General features: G+C 45.9%; 1 protein-coding gene across 4 annotated transcripts in view; it reads right to left on the reverse strand.

Annotated features, from left to right (window-relative positions):
• LOC137641471 (uncharacterized) overlaps positions 1-22,830 on the reverse strand; it is a 91,661-nt gene that overhangs the window by 45,204 nt on the left and 23,627 nt on the right. For all 4 annotated transcript variants that reach the window (XM_068374063.1, XM_068374062.1, XM_068374061.1 and 1 more), the window contains exon 3: positions 11,325-11,482. In XM_068374063.1, the coding sequence (XP_068230164.1) occupies positions 11,325-11,482 (158 nt within the window). The remainder of the gene's footprint in view (positions 1-11,324; positions 11,483-22,830) is intronic.

Consider the following 22,830-nt stretch of genomic DNA (forward strand, 5'->3'; position numbering starts at 1 on the left):
TCGAGGTAGCGAACAGATCTATGGTTGGCTGACCCCACAGGGCCCAAAGTCTACTGCAAACATTCTTGTGAAGGGTCCACTCTGTGGGGATGACCTGACCCTTCCGGCTGAGGCGATCTGCCATGACATTCATATCGCCCTGAATGAACCTCGTTACCAGCGTGAGCTTTCGATCTTTTGACCAGAAGAGGAGGCCCCTTGCGATCTAGAACAACTTCCACGAATGAGTCCCTCCCTGCTTGGAGATGTAAGCCAAGGCTGTGGTGTTGTCAGAGTCCACCTCCACCACCTTGTTAAGCTGGAGGGACTTGAAGTTTATCAAGGCCAGATGAACCGCCAACAGCTCCTTGCAATTGATGTGAAGTGTCCTTTGCTCCTGATTCCATGTTCCCGAGCATTCCTGTCCGTCCAAAGTCGCACCCCAGCCCGTGTCTGATGCGTCCGAGAAGAGACGGCGGTCGGGTTTCTGAACAGCCAAAGGTAGACCTTCCTTGAGAAGAAAGCTGTTCTTTCACCACGTTAGAGTAGACCTCCTCTCTTCGGAAACAGGAACTGAGACCGTCTCTAGCGTCATGTCCTTTATCCAGTGAGCAGCTAGATGATACTGAAGGGGGCGGAGGTGGAGTCTCCCTAACTCGATGAACAGGGCCAGCGATGAAAGTGTCCCTGTTAGACTCATCCACTACCTGACTGAGCATCGGTTCCTTCTCAGCATGCTCTGGATGCATTCTAGGGCTTGGTAGATCCTTGGGGCCGACGGAAAAGCCCGAAAAGCTCGACTCTGAAGCTCCATACCCAGGTAGACAATGGTCTGGGATGGGACGAGCTGGGACTCCTCTAAATTGACCAGGAGGCCCAGTTCCTTGGTCAGATCCATAGTCCATCTGAGATTCTCCAGACAGCGACGACTTGTGGGAGCTCTTAAAAGCCAGTCGTCTGACGGAGCCGGACACAAGATCATGGTACTGCTGCACAGTCTGTGAACTGTCAACCATGGGGAAGCGAGGAAGTACAGCGACAACCCGAAACTGTCTAGACTGTCTGGGTAGTACAGACAACTCCTTATCGGGTTGCTGAGGTTGCCGCACTGCGTCACAACAAGTCACCTCTGCTGGTTGTTGAACGTCTTCCCAGTGACACACTGACTCCGTAAACAAAAAATCCTCTAACAAGGACTAAGCTTGGACTGCATGTCTTGCAACAAAGCTCAAGGTCTATGGGAGCAGGTGTGGCAACAGACGGGGTTAGCGACTGAAGCGGAACCATTACCCTCCCTGGAAGCATGTTATGCTTAAATAAAAGTCCATAGGAGGCTAAGCAGCTTAAGGCTCCTCTCCAAATGACAGAGTCCTCAAGGGAATATCAGAAGGAGGGAGAATAGCACTTTCTCATCTACAGGAACCATATCCGAGAAAAGCTAAGTTCTCTCAGTGAGGGTTTCACTGGTGCAAAAGCAGCAGACCAGAAGGCAACGTTATGAAACTGCTTGACCGTCTTGTGAGTTGGCAACAACCAAAGATGTGTGACTGAGGAGCATGCGGTAGGGTATGCAGAGCATGCTGTAAGGTATGCAGAGCATGCTGTATGCAGAGCATGCTGTAAGGAATGCAGTGCTGTAAGGTATGCAGAGCATGCTGTATGTAGAGCATGCTGTAAGGTATGCAGAGCATGTTGCATGGCATGCGGCTTATGCTGCATGGGATGAGGCTCATGCTGCATGGGATGAGGCTCATGCTGCATGGTATGAGGCTCATGCTGCATGGGATGAGGCTCATGCTGCAAGGGATGAGGCTCATGCCGCATGGGTTGAGGAGGATGCCGCATAGTATGAGGCTCCTGCCTCATGGGTTGAGGAGGTTGCCGCATAGCATGAGGCTCCTGCCTCATGGGTTGAGGAGGATGCCGCATAGCATGAGGCTCCTCATAGCATGAGGCTCCTGCCTCATGGGTTGAGGAGGATGCCGCATAGCATGAGGCTCCTGCCTCATGGTTTGAGGAGGATGCCGCATAGCATGAGGCTCCTGCCTCATGGGTAGAGGAGGTTGCCGCATAGCATGAGGCTCCTGCCTCATGGGTTGAGGAGGATGCCGCATAGCATGAGGTTCCTCATAGCATGAGGCTCCTGCCTCATGGGTTGAGGAGGATGCCGCATAGCATGAGGCTCCTGCCTCATGGGTTGAGGAGGATGCCGCATAGCATGAGGCTCCTGCCTCATGGGTAGAGGAGGTTGCCGCATAGCATGAGGCTCCTGCCTCATGGGTTGAGGAGGATGCCGCATAGCATGAGGCTCCTGCTTCATGGGTTGAGGAGGTTGCCTCATAGTGCTGGAACCCGGCAACTCCCGATGCGGCAACTCACGCATGAAAGCAGGAGGAGCAGCAAGAACATGCGTCTGGCAGGGTGGACTGCGCATCGGAGGTGGAGCTCTCACAGGTGGAGGGTGGGAGCAGGCAGCCGCAGTATCTGCTGAGCGCACAACCTCGGCGGGTTGTAGGTTAACAGGCTGCATTGTCAACCTTCCAGCATGATACTCCTGTATGAAGGAGCAAGCTGAGACTGTATAGTCTGCAGCATGGACCACTAGGGTCTATGAAAGACAACAACAAACGGAGCTACTGTCCGTTGAGACTGAGGGTCTAAAACAGCTGGTGCGGCAACAGACGGAGTTACTGCCTGTTGCGGTACCACCTTGCCTCTCTGGGAGGTGTGCAGTTGTCGTACTGCAGCAAGTCCGAACTGACCCAGTGGCAGTGGCTACACCTAGGCCGTTGGACTTGCGCGGAAGGGACCGACTTGCACTTAAAAGCTGCAAGATTTGGTCCATGGTTTCTGCGAGAAACCTCTTCCGCAGACGAGGAATAAATGGGCTCTCTCGTCTTTGTGTGGGTGGGGTGATCACGTCGGCTACGTGAGTGGATACACCCGAAACCACGGAGGGAAACGTCTGTTCGTCGATCAAGGCCTGATGAACCCATAAGTCCTTCGACATTACTTCTCCCCTGGGCTTGGGAGCTTGTAAGAGGTCCCAGACTAGGCGAACAACTGGCACGAACAGACGAACCCTCGAACGCAACACTGAAACACTTTGCGCTTATCACTTTATCACTTTTGATTTTCTGTTTGCACTTATTTCACTGAACTCGAAACTTTAAGTGGTTTGTACCTGAAACACGCAATTCTATCCTTCATTAAAAGTTAGTAATTGCGAAAACAGTATTACATTGTAACAGAAAAACATAATGAAAGATAAAGAATTCAGTGGCTGGAAAAGAGCCTAAACACTAGATCAAATAAACTACGTTTAAAATCTCTCACCGCATAAAGCCTGGGAACAAGAATAAAACTCTAGAAACGTTTACCTTCTTCCCCTAAAGAGACTAGGGAGAAGAGCAAAAACGATAACAACGTTACCCGCTTGAACGAAACGTTTATCCTCCTCTCTCTCCCTCCGTCTCTATCTCTCTCTCTCTCTCTCTTGACTTAGAACCTGAGAGATGAGCCCAATTATATATATCGTTAAAACATATTATTGTTAAAGGAAAAAAACTGAAAGATTTCCCAAATAAAAAGTTCCTTTATTAGAATTAAAACCATTTAAGCTAAGAAAGAATGAACAAAACGCTAGAATCGGTTTACTCTTACTGCAACGTGAAACCGTGAATACTCTCTCTCTATCGTAACGATAGAGCGCAAGTTGAACGTTCTGAACGTCAACAACTCCGGAGACAAAACAAAACGTTAGTTCAACTTTGAAAACAGTACGAGACTATCAAAGAAATTCTTTCAAAAACATTAAAATTAAAATAGCATAAAATCTTAACAGGCAAAAACGATATGACGGGCTCAATGTTAATTAACTTCGGTTCCAAGAAAAGACCGCCTACTATTAGGAAAGGTCGCATATAAACAAACATAAAAATTAATTTTAATAAGTTTATAATAAAAGGAAGTTAATCGAAGAGGCCTATAAAAGGCGGAGAGATATAAAATAAATCTATAACTTTGTTAAGCAAAATTAAGAAAGAGAGTCTATACTCTCTTCGACACCAACACTTCCGTCTAAGGGAAGGGTCGGCCATTTAAAAGTGAAAGAGAGTTCATACTCTCTTCGTCACCAAAATTAAATCAAATTAATTCCAAAAACTTGCTAAGCTAATGTTAAAGCTTCCTGAATAGCGAAGGCTAAACTCTAGAGCAAATACATCACCAAATCGTGAACAATAACTCCAGAATCAACAGCGTATCCAAGTAGGTCTAGCCGGTGGCACGACAGAGGAAAAATTTGAGGTGGTGTTGACAAGAAGTACTGGAGTACCTGACCACAGATGGCGCTGTTGTGTACACCCCCACCTGTATAGCGATCGCTGGCGTATCCCGACCGTAGATTTCTGTCGGGCAACAGAGTTGACAGCTACATGATCATCGGGTAAGATTAATATTGAAAATGAGCATATTACTATATCATAAAAGCCAATAAGGTATAAACTTATAACACAGAAGTGCAGTAAACGGTAATAACAATCCCTTATAACACTTGTTTTCTTTATAAGTTGGACCAAATGTCGTAGGACCAAAAGTCCACCGGACGAAAAGACAATGGACAAAAAGACGTGGACGAAGTGTCGTCGGACGAAGTGACATCGGACAAAAAGACCACCCACCGTACCAACCTTATGTGGATCGAGCGACGAGGGGAGACTTTCTTCAAGGTAAGGAGTACTACCATAGCTTCCAGAAAGTTTATGTGAAATGTCTTGAATAGATTGGACCAAGTTCCTTGGGCCTTCTTCCAATGAGAATGACCTCCCCACCCCTCCTTCGAGGCATCTGTGTGAATAGTCAACGAGGGGGGAGGTGGCTGAAGAAGCACCGACTTCTTTAGTTGCCTGACTTGGGACCAAGGCCTGAGAAGCATACGTAGACGAAGCGGTACTGGTCTTATCAGATCTCTTCGTGTGTTTGATGCATAACTTCTCCAAACTCCGGTTGCATCCTTTAGCTGTGCTCTTAGCACCGGGTCTGTTACTGAGGCAAACTGGAGAGAATCCACCACTCTCTCCTGTTCGCGTCTTGATATTCTTTCGGAATCCAAAAGTCTCTTGACAGAACCAGCTATCTCCTTCCTCTTCTTCGCCGGGATGGAGAGTTGGTGTGACACTAGGTCCCAGTGGATTCCCAACCACTGGAACTTTTGAGATGGAGAAAGTCGAGACTTTTTTCTGTTGATCTTGAAGCCTAGATGCTCTAGGAACTGGATCACCTGTAGGGAAGCTTGCAAACATTCTGTCTTGGATGCTGCCCACACCAGCCAGTCGTCCAGGTAGGCTACCACCTGGATTCCCTTTAGGCGTAATTGTTTGAGAGCTACGCTCGCAAGCTTTGTGAAGATCCTTGGGGCTATGATTAGCCCGAATGGCATGGCTCTGAAGGCGTAGAGTCTTTGATGTAGCTTGAACCCTAGGTAGGGGGAGAGTTGGCGATTGATTGGCACGTGCCAATAGGCGTCTGACAAATCTATGGAAACGGTATATGCCCTCTTGGGCAGTAAGGTCCTTATGTGTTGCAGTGTTAGCATCTTGAACTTGCAGTTCACTATGAACTTGTTGAGTGGCGACAAGTCCAGAATGACTCCGAGTTTTTCTGAGTCCTTCTTGGGAACACAAAACAGCCTCCCTTGGAATTTGATGGACTTTACCCTTCGGATTACTCTTTTCTCCAACAGTTCTTGAATGTACTCCTTCAGAACGGGGGTGGAGTGTTGGAAAAAACCGAGGGCACGGGGGTGGAGTGCTGTACCAGCTCCAACCCAGTCCATTCTTGAGTAGGCTGTGGGCCCAGGGATCGAAGGTCCACCGATCCCGAAAATTCTGAAGTCTCCCTCCTACCGGTATCATCTCACTTTGGCTGCTGTTGCCCTGAGGTCTTGCCACCTTGACCGCGACCACCCCTGAATCCCCTCCCCCTTGAGGGACGTCCAGACGAACCTCTGGCTGCTCCTCTAGGCTTCGCTCGAAAGGTAGTTGACTGCCCTTCGAACGCTGGGTTAAATGCCAGAGACTGCGTAGACACGGCTTGGGGTACCCACTGGTACGTGGTCGGGGTTTGTGCCACCATCTGGGGCACTGTAGGCATAGGAAGTTGTTGCTGCTGCTGTCTGAATGGCTTGGCTGGCCGAGAGGGTAGCCTAGTCTTCTTAGTCTTCCTCTTTGGTTGGGGACCCTCATCCGGGGAAGACTTTCTTTTGAGAGATAGGCCCCACTTCTGGAGAAGGTTTCTATTCTCCGTGGCGGCCTTATCTACAACCTCCTTGACCGCTTCACTAGGGAAGAGGTCTTTGCCCCAAATGCTGGAGGAGATTAGCTTCCTTGGCTCGTGCCTCACCGCAGCCGAGGCGAACACGAACTCCCTACAAGCCCTCCTAGCTTTGACGAAGCTCTAAAGGTCTTTCGTCACTGTGGCTAGGTGTGTCTTAGCCACTACATAAACATTTCATGGACCTTGGGGTCACTTGCCATTGTCTCCAGAGTCGTTTGAAGAGACATTGAGGCAGCAAGTCTTTCTTTTGTCTCAAGCTCCCTGCGCAAAAGAAAGTCAGACAGCTTGGGGAGGTTCTCACCGAACTGACGTCCGGCAATATCAGCCTCCAACTTCCCGACTGAGAAGGTAAGATGGACGTCCTTCCAGTCATTGTGGTCCATGGGTAGGGCCAAAGACAGAGGTTTACACTCCTCCAAGGAGGGGCATGGCTTACCTGCCTTGATTGCTTTCAGCACAGCCGTAAACCCTTTCTGCATAAAGGGGAAGGCTCTAGAAGGAGAGGACACAAAGGAAGGGTGCTTCTTACTCAAAGCAGGTACCTTTGAGTTTGTGAAGCCCCTCTCTTTCATCGAGCTTGACAGTAAAGCTTGAGCCTTAGCGTGGTCCAAAACTATGGCCTCCTTCGGCTCCGTTTCTTCCTTTGAGGCTGGTTCCTTCCTTAGACGGACATAACAGTCCGGATACGACTCCTTGCTGGGCCAGAATTCCACCTCCTCAAGGGGGACTGAGCCCAACTTCTCCGAAATGACGATTTTTCCCGTCGTCATAGGCATGTGCTCGGCATACCTCCAAGGGTTGGCATCTGAGCACAAGGGAAGGTCTTTCACGCTGAGCTTCTTCTGGGGCCCACGTGATGCTGCAAGTCTCCGCATCTCCAGCTTCATTGCAGCAGCCTTCTCATTATTTTCCCTCTGCATCTGTTGGATCATTCCAACGATGGAGGAAAGAGTCTTTCCCAGCTCATCTGGGAGAGAGGACGATGTTGAGGGAATAGGTTCAGAGGCCTGAACCGGAGTAGCCGACACCTCGTCGAACTCTTCCTCTTCATTGTCTGGAGCCTGCTCTTCTTCCTGGTCTTCTGCCAGAAGGTCTTTTTCCAAACACTCGGACACCTCCGACATCCTATCGTCCAATTGGATGTCCTGCAGGGCGTCCGCGACTTCAGCATCCACCGGGATCTGAACCAATGGTATCTCCGCTTGAGGTTGGGGAATCACTGCCTCAGCTGACGCCTTGGGGAAAAGGTAAGCCCTCATCTTCTCACTTGGAAGATAGGGGCCAGAAGTGTTCTTCTGAAAGCCCCTTACCCAGGTACAAAGCTTCTCCCTTGCTGCGTCCCTTGACTCCACCGTCTTAGGGGAATCAAAAGCCTCAGTAATCAGGTTTGTGCACACGGTACATACCTGCGGGTCCCAATACCGGAGATCACCTTTGGAGACTGCACATGCTGTGTGCCTCCTACACAAGTCATGTCCGCAGAAGTTCTTGCTGCGGACGTTGCAGAAAACGCTTCCACACTTCGGATGGTCCTCCTGTAAAAAGAAGAAAATTCCATGAGTATCAAGTGAACTACGTATCACTGGATATACATAGCTTAGAATAACTAAACTAGAAAGGAAAGACACACACTTGTATTTCCCACACAGTCAATTGCTGCAACCTTCCAGATAATAAAATCGTATGGTTAATCTATTCTAGAGCGACCAAGAAATAATTTCCAGAGGAAACAGGTGTAGCTCACACCCAAATAAGTGATTTTAAAATACTGGATAGTAGATAAGAAGGAACTCACTTTCTTTATCTGTATGGTTACACCAAAGGGCTGTGCAAGACAACACAAAAGTGTTAGAAAAACTTAGTGTTGTAACATATACTATACTATAGTTTTCTCCCTACAGTATATACTATACTGAAAAATACTGGCTACAGTATAGAAGGTAATGTGCCGGCCGGCACACACCTTAACTAGTTCCAAAGTATACTACTTATAGACTATAAGGTGGAAGAACGCTGGTTCAAATGCGTGTGCCGGCCGGCAACTACACAAGATAGCACCCGGCTGCCGGCCGGCAGAACCTCGGTGTGTTTCTATTGGGACTGCCGGCCGGCAGCTAAACAACAACAACACCCGGCTGCCGGCCACTAATCGTAGCGGCCAGCAGAACAATGGTGTAATATTATAGCCGGCCGGCAAAGGTATACAACCAATGCCGGTCGGCAGCAAAAGAACCAGAGAACTCCAACTGCCCGGCTGCCGGCCACTTAGGCCGGCAGCCGGGCTAGGGTACAAACACTAGAAGAAAAACAGAATGGATGCGGGGATAAGAGACTGTACTGCCTCATAGCCCGGCAACCCGAAAGAGTGCACATAAGGAAGGGGAGAATATAACTTCAGGCTTCCTGACCAATGCCATCTGGCTTTACAGACAAACATGGATGAGGGCAAGGGACTGAGTCAACCCCACATCCTAACCTATGCTAGGTACAGATGTAGAATGACGGACAGGGATGCAATGGCTAGGCCATCACTAAGGAAAGAGGGGGAAAGGGGGAAGAGGGTCCTGCCAACCTTGCTCTAATAATGAATCACCCGCAGCCAAGAAAACTCATCTTAGCCTAGGGGAGATCCGAGGAGGGAGGCCAGCAATACTTGCCAACTCCCTCGGAACCAAAGCAAGGAAGGCGTTGTTATTCACAGAAAAAGAGAATCTCATCCTCCACACCGAGAACAACAACACTGGACTAGTCTGTTAGAACACAAAAAGAAGGAATCATCTCGTACAGAAACCTTCGAAAGTGAACTAAGGAGGCTAAGCCTCCTATGTCTGCTGTCAGTCTAGCCAGGGAATCTCAACCACAAAGCTAGACAGAAACAGACTCAGACTAAGAACTCTGATGTCCTGCCCCCTTCCTGAAGCCAGACTTATTGGAAACAGGAACGAACAGAAACACCCTAATATAGTTGTATCTAAAGTCAATTCAGATAAACCATTAGGGTTAAGCCCAAGGCTTAAGCAGAGGGAAAGGGATTGCACACATTCTCCGAAGAGAAGAGAGCAACCGGGGAGTGTGAGAAAGTATACTATGGCCCCATAGATAACTAGCCTAGGCACGAAGAGAATCGATTACCTAAATCACCGAAACTCACTCGTATACTATCTTGGAAGAAAGTCAACATAATCTTAAATGTATAAAACTGCCTAAAGCTTCAATAAAATTTTAAAACACTCGGAAATCTGAATATCATGCAGGAAAGTACTAGGGCCAAACGACTAGGCTACAAGGTCTAGCGTAGGCCAGAATCGGCAAACCCTTCGCCAAAACGGAAATACTAAAAGCATCATATAAAGAAATCCTATGTAACGCTGAATAGCTAAAATTATCAAAGCGAAACAGCCGGGAACGTCGCTCTGGCTAACTAAATAACTCATACATAGCGAGCAACAGCGTCCAGGACGCCTCTGGTAGGCAACAGCTCTTGTAACAACGATATCACAATCAAATCATTTTAAAATTACCAAGAGCTTACATTTATACATAAAAGAAATAATACTCAACTTATCAGAAGCAGAAGAAGTTGGAGAAAGCATTATAAAGTTGAAATAATCCAAGAATTGCGAGATAACACAGGGAAAAACACCGAGTTGTTGAGCTACGCAAAAAAGAATACAGATGGCGCCGTGAGCGGCGCAATGCACGCTTACGAAACGGGAGAGGAGATATACCTTGCGAGCGGCTCTCCTTTCTTTCTCGTTTTTCGTTTTCTTGCCGATTGACCCCTTCAAAGTGTTAACTCTGCTCGGGGAGCAGATTGCTATGTGGCGTGTCAAGAATACGTCCTCTGATATTTCGCGATATCCCTGGTTCTTTTATTAGGGATATTCGCTCCAGGAGTTAGAATTCTGGGTACCTTAAGGTAAATTCTCTGGGAATATCGCCGTAGTTATATATACCCAAGGAAGCTACCCTTTAGGAACTTCCATCAGGACGACATGGCTTGAGCCCAAAAAAGGGATTTAACAAGCCCAGATCTATAATCAGGCGATGAAATTGCAGGAAAGAGAGTAGCATCATCTGCATATGCAACGAGCTTGTTTTCTAGGTCAAACCCGATAACATGAGTATATAGTATGAAAAGTAATTGGCCTAGAACACTATCCTGAGGACTCACATTTAACAACTGAGGTCATATCTCAAGACAACTATGGAAGGCCACAAAACTAATCAATTAGCTCTTTAGGATTTTGAAATGAAAATACCCCTAACAAAAAGTATCTTAGTATCACAAGAATTTACCCAGTGGGAAAAATAAAGTAGATTGGGTACTAAAAATATCATATGAGGATCACCAAGAGGCTATACAACATTTCTGACTATGTTAGGTACATAACCTATCCTGAAATGGTGCTAAAAAAGCAATGAGTAGTTCTGGATATTGAAAACTACATCTTTGCATCTACATCAGATGTGATACAGATGCTATTGACATTATAACAATGTGTAAGCGGGGTTTCTCTAGAGAAAATTATTAAAAGACTTCTTGCTTCAATAGATTACTTTTTATGGCTAAAACCAAATCATTCCTGGATATATAACATTAAAGTTCCTATTATATTGCAAGATATGAATGTAGATATTGTTAACAATGACAGATCCACATGATAAAAGTTAATGAAAATAATAAAAACTATATCTAGTAAGAGATACTGGAATTTGCTAAAAATTTAAATAACAAAACCAAGAAAATAAAATCTGAGCAAAGCCCAATACTGTACTTTACTGACTAGGAATCTATACATTATAGTAAAAAAAAATGGGGATACTTGTCTCTTGCCTTGAAAGCCTACCAGAGAACACTTAACTTAGTGAAATAGAATAATTGCACAATGTTTTTTTTTTCTTTTTTAAATCTACCCAAAATAAACTCAGCACGTAAACAGAGTAAATGAAGACTTAAGTAAGTAAAATTAGCTTAAATTAATAGAACAGTTGGTTTCTTCTATTACCTTACATATTCTGGATGGCTTTCTTCTTCTTCCATGTCGGCAGTCATAAATTGCATGTCCAACTATAAAGAATGGAACGCCTTGGAAAGGGAGTGAAATTCCTGGCCTACTATTCGGTGCAATTTCCCAGGCTACTCGATGTTTTCCTTCCATCCAATCTAAAAGATATGAGAAATGTTATTTTTATAATAAAATAAATTTTTTAATATACTTACCCGGTGATTATATAAGCTGCAACTCTGTTGCTCGACAGAAAACTCTACGTTAAAAACCCGCCAGCGATCGCTATGCAGGTAGGGGGTGTACTTCAACAGCGCCATCTGTCGTGCAGGTACTCAGTACTCAATGTAAACAAAGAACTCAATTTTCTCCTCGGTCCACTGCGTCTCTATTGGGGAGGAAGGGAGGGTCCTTTAATATATAATCACCGGGTAAATATATTCAAAAATTTATTTTATTATAAAAATAAAATTTTTCAATATTTAACTTAGCCGGTGATTATATAAGCTGATTCACACCCAGGGGGGTGGGTAGAGACCAGCAATAAATGTTTACATTATTATGAGCTAAGGATTTTTTATTTTATTTTAGCAGTTATCAAAATAACAAACTTAAAATAAATAAGTACCTGGTAAGGAAGTCGACTTGAACAATTACTCTGCCTTTTTAAGTACGTCTTCCTTACGGAGCCTCGCGATCCTCTTAGGATGCTGAGCGACCCCTGAAGTATCAAGGGTTGCAACCCATACAACAGGACCTCATCAAAACCTCTAATCTAGGCGCTTCTCAAGAAATGACTTTGACCACCCGCCAAATCAAGTAGGATGCGAAAGGCTTCTTAGCCTTCCGGACAACCCAAAAACAATAATAAAACATTTCAAGAGAAAGATTAAAAAGGTTATGGAATTAGGGAATTGTAGTGGTTGAGCCCTCACCCACTACTGCACTCGTTGCTACGAATGGTCCCAGAGTGTAGCAGTTCTCGTAAAGAGACTGGACATTCTTAAGATAAAAAGACGCGAACACTGACTTGCTTTTCCAATAGGTTGCGTCGATTATACTTTGCAGAGATCTATTTTGTTTAAAGGCCACGGAAGTTGCGACAGCTCTAACTTCGTGTGTCCTTACCTTCAGCAAAGCTTGGTCTTCCTCATTCAGATGGGAATGAGCTTCTCGTATTAACAGTCTGATAAAATAGGATAAAGCATTCTTTGACATAGGCAAAGATGGTTTCTTAACTGAACACCATAAAGCTTCAGACGGGCCTCGTAAAGGTTTAGTTCGTTTTAAATAGAACTTAAGAGCTCTTACAGGGCATAAGACTCTTTCTAGTTCATTTCCAACCATACGATAAGTTTGGAATATCGAACGATATTGGCCAAGGCCGAGAAGGCAGCTCGTTTTTGGCTAGAAAACCAAGTTGTAGAACACGTAGCCGTTTCGGATGAGAATCCGATGTTCTTGCTGAAGGCATGAATCTCACTGACTCTTTTAGCTGTGGCTAAGCATACCAGGAAAAGAGTCTTTAAGGTGAGATCTTTCAGGGAGGCTGATTGTAGCGGTTCGAACCTGTCTGACATAAGGAATCTTAGTACCACGTCTAAATTCCAACCAGGTGTAACCAAACGACGCTCCTTCGTGGTCTCAAAAGACTTAAGGAGGTCCTGTAGATCTTTATTGTTGGAAAGATCTAAGCCTCTGTGACGGAAGACTGATGCCAACATGCTTCTGTAACCCTTGATAGTGGGAGCTGAAAGAGATCGTTCTTTCCTCAGATATAAGAGGAAGTCAGCTATTTGAGTTACAGAGGTACTGGTCGAGGATACGGATACTGACTTGCACCAGTTTCGGAAGATTTCCCACTTCGATTGGTAGACTCTAAGGGTGGATGTTCTCCTTGCTCTAGCAATCGCTCTGGCTGCCTCCTTCGAAAAGCCTCTAGCTCTCGAGAGTCTTTCGATAGTCTGAAGGCAGTCAGACGAAGAGCGTGGAGGCCTGGGTGTATCTTCTTTACGTGTGGCTGACGTAGAAGGTCCACCCTTAGGGGAAGTGTTCTGGGAACGTCTACTAGCCATCGAAGTACCTCGGTGAACCATTCTCTCGCGGGCCAGAGGGAAGCAACTAGCGTCAACCTTGTCCCTTCGTGAGAGGCGAACTTCTGCAGTACCTTGTTGACAATCTTGAACGGAGGGAATGCATATAGATCTAGATGTGACCAATCTAGGAGAAAGGCATCTATATGAACTGCTGCTGGGTCCGGGATTGGTGAGCAAAATATTGGGAGCCTCTTGGTCATCGAGGTTGCGAAGAGATCTATGGTTGGCTGGCCCCAGGTGGCCCAAAGTCTCTTGCATACATCCTTGTGGAGGGTCCATTATGTTGGAATTATTTGTCCCTTCCGACTGAGACAATCTGCCATGACATTCAAGTTGCCTTGGATGAACCTCGTTACTAGTGATATGTCTAGACCTTTTGACCAGGTGAGGAGGTCCCTTGCGATCTCGTACAACGTCAGAGAGTAGGTCCCTCCTTGCTTGGAGATGTACGCCAAAGCCGTGGTGTTGTCCGAGTTCACCTCCACCACTTTGCCTTGAAGGAGAGACCTGAAGCTTTTCCAGGCCAGACGTACTGCCAGTAGCTCCTTGCAGTTGAAATGCATTGTCCTTTGACTCGAGTTCCATATTCCCGAGCATTCCCGACCGTCTAATGTCGCACCCCAGCCTACGTCCGATGCGTCCGAGAAGAGAACGTGGTTGGGAGTCTGAATAGTCAGGGGAAGACCCTCTCTTAGGTTGATATAGTCCTTTCACCAAGTCAGACAAGACTTTATCTTTTCGGAAACCGGGATCGAGACCGCTTCTAGCGTCTTGTCCTTTTTCCAGTGAAAAGCTAGATGGTATAGAAGAGGACGGAGGTGTAGTCTTCCTAGTGACACAAATTGATCCACGGATGACAGCGTCCCTACCAGACTCATCCACAGCCTGACTGAGCAGCGTTCCTTCTTCAGCATCTTCTGGATGGATAGCAGGGTTGGGGGCTGATCGTCTTGTTCAGCAACGTCCTCATCAGAGGGTTCCTCATCCGAAACTGATGAGGAAACGGCAACGGAGTGGGCAACGTCTGACTCGCTGAATCCGGTCGCACTGGTGGATGCGTGACGGAGCCGGACGCAATATCATGGAACTGCTGCACAGTCTGTGAACTGTCAACAACCATGGGTGCGCGAGGAAGCACAGCGTCAACCCGAAACTGTCTAGACCGTCTGGGTTGTGCAGTCAACACCCTACCGGGTTGCTGAGGTTGACGCACTGCGTCACAACAAGTCACCTCTGCTGGTTGTTGAACGTCCTGAACGTCAACAACCACCTCCGTGCGTCGCTTAACGTCAACGTGCGGCTGGCAACCCACACTGGGTCGCATCGGTGGAGGAACCACCTCAACTGGCAGACGCGAGTAGGTTACCTCAGCGTCAACAGGGCGCACAACCGACCGGTTGGAAGGTTGTTGGCCAGAAGGTTCTTCTCCGCATTTAAGTCCTCTATCAAGGACGCAAGCTTGGACTGCATGTCTTGCAGCAAAGCCCATTTAGGGTCTACGGGAGCAGGTGTGGCAACAGACGGGGTTAGCGACTGAGGCGGAACCGTTTACCATCCCTGAAAGCCTTGTTATGCGTGACATAATAGTACAGCAAAACTTCAAAGGCTCGACAACAGCTGAGAAGTTGACCTGTAAACAACTTGGAGCGTCTCCTGGCTAGGCGCCAGGGAGAGTCTACCAGAATTGAGAAGTCTATCTGGGCAGAGGCATGAACTCCCAAGCCGAGAACTTCTCTCGTGTCATATCAGACTCTCGCTCTATAAACCAGTTTAAAAGAAGGGAAAGCAAAGGCTGTATCCCCCAAACTCCTCCTGGTGAAAAACCAGTCGCCTAGCCAACGTAACGCTCTCTAGGAGAGCGAGAGAGCACTAGCTTAAAAACAACGGCTTCGAAGTAGCTAGGCCTAGTGTAAGTTCTGACGTTTAGGCGAACGAGGAGCAGCAGTTACAAGATCCGGACGAAGATCCTTAAAAAAAATCATCATGATTTAATTAAAGTCCATAGGAGGCTAAGCAGCTTAAGGCTCCTCTCCATCTGACAGAGTCCTCAAGGGAATATCAGTAGGAGGGAGAACAGCAACTTCCTCATCTACAGGAACCTTGTCCGATAAAAGCTGAGTCTCCCACTGGTGCATTAGTAGCGGACCAGAACGCAACGTCATGTAACTGCTTGACAGTCTGTGAACTGTCAACAACTGAACTGTCAACCACAACAGGTGCGTGAGGACGTACAGCGTCCACTCGAGACTGCTTTGACTGCCTAGACTGAGCAGTCAAAACAACTCTAGAATGCGGAGGTTGACGCACAGCGTCAAAACAAGTCAACTCCGATTGTTAGTGAACATCTAGAACGTCAACAGGAGCATCAGCCAGTGGCCTAACGTCCAAATGCGGCTGAAAAACCACACGAGACCGCATCGAGTGTGGTTCTAAACAACCTGACTGACGTGACTAAGCTACGCCAACGTCAACAGTAAGCACAAAGGAACGTTAGGTTGGCTGAAAGTCAGGATATAGATGAGATAAACGGCTAGACTCAACGGACTAATCGGCAGAATAGTCTTCCATAAGGGAGGCAAGCATATACTGCATGTTTGCCATACAACCCCTTAAGGATCAACGGAAATGGTTGTGGTAATAGACGAGGGTAACGTCTGTGACCGCAACACTTTGCCTACAAAAAAAAGACTCTGTGTTACGCTTTTGTTAGGCGGCGAGCAGTTATCCGATGACTGCATAGGGTCAGAGCTGTCCTAATGGCTGTAACCAGGACGCTGGACCTGTCCTGAAAGGACTGACTTTCGCTTAAGGGCTTCGAAACCTTGTGACAGGTTTCTTATGCGAAAAGCCTACGGATGGCGAGGAGAAACAACGTCTCTCTCGTCTTATGGTAGGGGAGATCTTGGTAAGAAACACCCGCTTTATCACTTCGATTTTCTGTTTTGCACTTATTTCTACCTGAAACACGCAATTCTACCCTTCATTAAAAGGTAGTAATTGCGAAATTAGTCGTATAATGCAAGCTCATAATACCAGCAAAAAACAGAAAACATATTTTAAGATAAAAAGAAAAATCAGTGGCTGGGAAAGAGACTAAACACTATTTCATATAACTACGTTTTCAATCTCTCACCGCACATAGCCTGGGGACGAGAATAAAAACCTAAAAACGTTTTATCCTTCCTCCCCGTACAGAGACTAGGGACGAGAGTAACACGAGAACAACGTTACCCGCTTGAACGGAACGTTTTCTCTCCTCTCTCTCCCTCCGTCTCTATCTCTCTCTCTCTTTCTCTCTTGATTTCGCACCTAAGAGAAGAGCCCAATTATATATCGTCAAAAAAAACATGTTATTTGACTAAAGGAAAAAACTGAAAGGTTTTTCAAATAAAAAGTTCCTTTAAATTAGAATTTAAAACATTTAAGCTAAGAAAGAATGAACAAAACGTCAGAATCGATTTACTCTTACTGCAAAGTGAAACCGTGATACACTCTCTCTCTATCGTAACGATAGAGCGCATGTTGAACGTCCTGAACGTCAACAACTGCGTAGCATAAAAAACTAAACGTTAGTTCATCTTTGAAAACAGTACGAAGACTATCAAAGAAATTCCTTCATAAAATATTACATTTAAAAAGTTTTAAATCCTTTAAAAGCTAAAGACGATATAAAGGGCTCAATGTTGATTAACTTCGGTTCCAAGTTAGGACCGCCTACTCTCAGGAAGGGTCTATATAAACAAAGCATTAAAATTTATTTTATATGTTTATAAAAAATGGAAAGTTAATCGAAGAGGCCTAATAAAGGCGGAGAGATATAAAATATATAGAGGAAAATCTATAACGTGATAAGATAATTACTAAAAGCCTAAACACACTTCCGTCTAAGGGAAGGGTCGGCCATTTAAAAGTGAAAGAAAGTCCATACTCTCTTTGTCACCATAATTAAATCTATCCAAAACGAGTTCAAGTTTTGAGATGAAGATAAAACACCTGCATAGCGAAAGCTCAAAACTAGAATAGTGTACTTCACCAATAGTTGTGAAAACAAATCCAGTTAGCACAGCGAATTAGTAGGTCTTGCCGGTAGCCCGACAGAGAGAAAATTGAGTTCTTTGTTTACATTGAGTACTGAGTACCTGCACGACAGATGGCGCTGTTGAAGTACACCCCCTACCTGCATAGCGATCGCTGGCGGATTTTTAACGTAGAGTTTTCTGTCGAGCAACAGAGTTGCAGCTTATATAATCACCGGCTAAGTTAAATATTGAAAAATGTAATATATTTTTTGGCTTAAGAAATCCCAAGCTTATATTTCATGGGTTTTTAAAGTCCAGAAAGTGTAGTCAGCTGAGTGGTTCAATACACATATAAGACTTCATGAATCCTTCTAGGTTAACTTTCCCCTACTATTAGGGAATGCCCCTTTAATCATTGCATTATCATATTATCCAATGTTACTGAAGCAAAATACAATAAATGGTAAGTAAGATGAGTATATCCCAACAAAAATAAGTTTAATTATAGAACATATAAACAATCCTGTTGTGTTTTTTAAGTCCATACAACGTACGCCCAATAAGGAATTAGTGATGTTAGTGCCCCTTGGGTTGTACTAAATATTGTAGGCATTACGTACGGGTCTTTGCAGGATTCCTTCTTCCCCCTAGCTGCACTTGCTTTTTATCCTTCTACTCTACTATACTTCTGTTCCTACATCATTTACTGCTTCTTGCTGTTCAACATCTTTAACTTTTTCCTCATAGAGTACTAAGGTTTTCCCCCAGTTGTACATGAGCACTGATCAGCATCAAAAGGCCCCAGCACCAAGCTATACAACCCATATTCATAAATCCAATCCATTCCATACAATGTGCAGACCTCTTATTCTGCTGAATCATTTCACTGGCAGGGAGCAATAATTCCATATGGTAATTCAAGACAAGAAACAGTGCTGAATAATGGAAATAGTTTTTATCACAAATCTAAAAGTAATTTCTATTTTTCCCATCCATACAAACCGCAGTTCTTTAAATCAAGGAGATGTATTCAGCGCGAACTGGAGTTGGTCATTAAATTTGGATAACAAGTACTGTAGTTATTAGCTGGTGAGTGTGTGGGGCAACTGCCTTTACTTTTGACCTTTCAGCCCGGGCCCAGGACTGAAAGGGGTGGATGAGGTGGGAAATTGAATTAAAGGACTCAGGTTTGTATGGCTAGGAAAAATACAAATTACAGTACAAATTTATGATTTGTTCCTACGCAACTTAGAAACCCTTGTACTTTAATCAGAAATATTCACTGTTTGGAGAGTTGGAAGTCCCTTGAAACCCAACCTAGAAAGTTAATTTTTTCCCCTGGAAGTGATCACTACTTGATATGTGGAGAAGCAAAGCGATGACCCCAGAAACCTCCTACCTGATCAAACTGAAGATCCCCTTTCCCTGAAGGGGACATCAGTTGGAAAAAAAATACCAAGTATGATGATTAATGTGTTGGTATAAGATTCACCATCCCCACCATCCCTCCCCCCCCCACCCATGAAAGGGGATTGGAGAGATACTATTTTAGACCTAAAGAATGAATCTCTGAAGTGAAACTTATCAGTATCAGGACCGATCAGCATGAAACATTTTGACTGCTTTGTCCTCGATAGAGGGGAACAGTAAAATTAAGGAGAAGAGCCAGTCATTTCACTCTTACATCTACACGTTATCATAAACAAGATGTATCTTTGTTCCGTGTGGGAGCTGGACTGGACTGGAAAACTACTGGAGCAGACACCGTATGTCCAAGCACAAAAGTGTCAAGGGATTGGAGGGTATATATACTGTACTCTCACAAACAAAAGGCCCTGAAGGTGGTCTGCCTTTTCCAGACACCAGCCTTCAGCACTTTGCTTACTGACAGGTTTCTCCTGAAGGAGCCAATACTCCTGACTTTGTGTGCTCTCATCCTAGCTGGCACTCTCATCAGTCAAGGCATACGCTCTACAGATTGTCTCACAAAGACAGAAAGAGACCGTGTTCCTTGATACCTCTTTTGAACCAGCCAGTTTTAAAGAAAAGTCTCTGAGACTTAAGCCCGAGGTGTCGGGACGTTTCAAATAGCACCACAGAGCCTGAACAGGATACAAGAACATCTTTTCTCAATCACCACCCAATGCCTCCCAAAGACAGAGAATGGAGAAGAACTCAAACCTAGGGTAATGCACCGGCAAGTTCTGGGATTTGGCCACAAAGTTTGGCACAAAACTGAAAGACTCTGCAGCTCGCTAAAGCCAACTGAAAGGATATGACTAAGAGGCACTTCTCTCGGCGAAGAAAGATTAGGAAATCCGCTATCTGTGCTAAAGTTGCTCTGACCAGAGAAATATCCCTTCTACGAGACCATTTGAAGAAGATGGCCCACTTAGCCTGGTAGACGGCTGTAGAGGACTTCTGGAGGTATCTAGACTCTCCTATGCAGTACCTCGCGAAAATTCTTTCACTCGGAGCAGATACTGGATAGTCTACCCGTGAAAAGCAGAGGACTCCATGGCCTGGTAGAACCTCTGTAGGCGTGGCTGACAGAGAAAGCCTGGTCCACTGGGGTACTTTTCTTGGGACTTCGACCAGAGGTGCAAGCAGATCGGGATACCACTCGACTTGAGGCCATCTGGGAGTTACCAGTCCTGGCATAATCAACACTACTGAATACTGGCCAGACCAGGCTGAACGTTGGAAAGCCGTACACGAACAATTGATCCCATGGGTGTTGGAAGGCTTCTTTGAAAAACATTCTTGTTCCTGGAATTGGGAAATGCCCCACAGGGCAAGAACCCTTTGTGCTATTTTTTTTTTTTTCACCTAACCCTAACTGAGAGCTCTCACCTAACGATTACAATCCTTAAACCAGCTGGTACCTCTCTACTATGTCTCAAGGTTAGGTTCCTTTCCTACGCAGATGATGATGTTCTTCATCTGCAAAGTAGGTATTTACATAGGAACCTGGTTATAACAGATCTTAAACTTAACCTATTCCTTACATATTAGCCTTAAAATTAATAGTCTCAACGGCTCACCCGGTCTAAAACTATCTCCGTTGTAGACTCTACCGGCGACCATCTCCACTTAACGGGGACGCAGTTCTTCTGTCCCCGGAGGAACGTCAGTCGGTCGATCTTGGTGGCCGAAGACACTAGGTTACGTCGCCGCCGCCCGCCATGCCCATGTAGTTAGAGTACATGGACAATCCACCTTCCAGAATTTTGACCGTCATTAGGTCCATATCATTCACAGACATCTTGAGCCTCTGGCATAGACTAATAGTCCCTCTAGACAGAACACCACGCCAGTTCCCAGTTATTGCCTTAATAGTGGGTTCTGTCCCCGTCAGCTCTTTGACGGCGTCTTTGATGCATGTGGTGTTGTACTTTGCCACTTTTGTTGCATCAAAGAACTCGAGGGATCTAACGTTGGCATCAGCATTTACTTGCACGTCTATAACCATTGATTTGCCATCTTTCCATATGACTAAATCCGGTTTGCGGAGCCCTTGTCTAGTTGCGATCCGGGGTTCACTTACTGTAAGATACCCTACTTCAGTGGCTTTCTTTGCTATGAGGTCTTTGATCTTGTCGTGCCTCTTAATTCTCCATGGCTGAACTGATGGACACGTCTGCATGAAGTGATGCAGGGTTACGGGGGCATTACAGCCTAGATCGCATCGGCTGCTCTGTAATCTTCCTCGTGCGCTCCGGGCCGGTGTTGTCAGGATACCTAATTTGAGCTTCACAGCATTACAGAATGCTCCCCCTTTCATCAGATGCGTGCCAGAGTCCAGCAATTTGGGCCTGAGTCCATAAGGCGCCTCTCTGAGCCTACACCCATCTACGGTATTGTAAAGACTTGATCCCCAGTCGGTGGCAGCAGGGGCCCGATGTTGTTAGACTAATTCAGCAGCTATCCTTGCTACCAACAGATCTGGAGATCTCGTCAAACGTCTGTAGCATTCTAGCAGGTCCTTTGGAACGCCATCGGTGAAGTTGTAGATTCCGAGGCCTCCAGCTGCTGTACCTGCGTAGAATGCTCCGAGTGGTGTATCGCCCGGCAGATGTAGACACCTCCTGACGAATTTCCGTATCTCCTTATCAACTGAAGCAAGATGATAATTTTTCAAGTTTCCAAATACGGCTATATGCTTCAACCTGGGTACCAGCAAATTCTTGAGTGACCAGAACTTTTGCTGAGGCTTCAATGGCACCATCTGGAGATTCCCCAGCTCAGTCCTGGCCTTTCCAATTAGTTTTGCACCGTTAGCATTTACCACCAGCCCGACCTCAATCCCCAGATACTTATAAAAGCCGTCGGGACTGGTGGCCGGGATGTTGTTGTTCCCATATGCGAACGGGCGGCTATCTATGTACCACCAAGTTTTCCTGCTGCGGTCGCCGACTATCCCTGCTGTGGCACACTTTCCTAAGCCAGGCTCAAGGCCCAACTTGCCTGCTTCATCTAGTAAGTTCTTAATAGCCGATGTTAGTCCAACTCTAGTTGAGGCCACAACAACGATGTCGTCAGCGAACGCCAGGAACTTGATCATTTCTCCCCTTAGCGTAGCCCCAACGCCATTGGGGAGTTTTTCGAGCGCTCTATCAAGGGCTATGTTGAATAGCAGGGGGGATAGCGGGTCACCCTGCATAACGCCTCTTGTGATCTTGACTTTGACGCCAGATACCTCCGTGCTGATACTTTGGTAGAAATTTCGGAGGTACTGGGTCGTCTCCTCATCAAGCCCAGCCCTTCTTACAGTGTTCAAGATGGCTGGGTGGTTAATGGAGTCGAAGGCCTTCTTGAAGTCGATGAAGGCGATGTACAAAGACTTCGACTCACATTTAGCCTCCTTGATCAATTCTCTAAGTAATAGGAGGTTACAACTGACTCCTTCTTCTGCCTTGAAGCCTTTTTTGCGCATTGAAAAAGGAATGCGCGTCGCCAGCCGCTTGGTTAGTATCTTGTGTAACCCCCTTGTCACTACTGATGTTACTGTAATTGGTCGGAAGTCCCCGGCCTCCTAAGGGACGTCCTTTTTGGGCAACAGGGTAGTCCTTCCCTTTGCCCATTCTGCAGTTGATAGCCGCGAACTGACGATCTTATTGTACAGCTCCGCTATTCTTCCATTCTCCACTGCTCTGAAGTCAGCAGGTCTTACGCCGTCTGGGCCCGGTGATGTTTTCAAGCTTGTTCTCCTCTTGCACCATTCTATGTCATCAGTTGTAATTGGCTCCAAGATGGTGCAATGTCTGGTGGGGATGTCATAATTCGTGAGTCTGGCTTTGCCTGGGTGTCCGAAGAGGGACATCCAATAATCCACTGTCCCTGGCGGAAGGCTTGGATTGGCCAGTGGGTCCTTAGCAAGGATGGCATTCT

This window comes from Palaemon carinicauda, chromosome 5 (assembly GCF_036898095.1).
Source record: "Palaemon carinicauda isolate YSFRI2023 chromosome 5, ASM3689809v2, whole genome shotgun sequence".
NCBI lineage: Eukaryota > Metazoa > Arthropoda > Malacostraca > Decapoda > Palaemonidae > Palaemon > Palaemon carinicauda.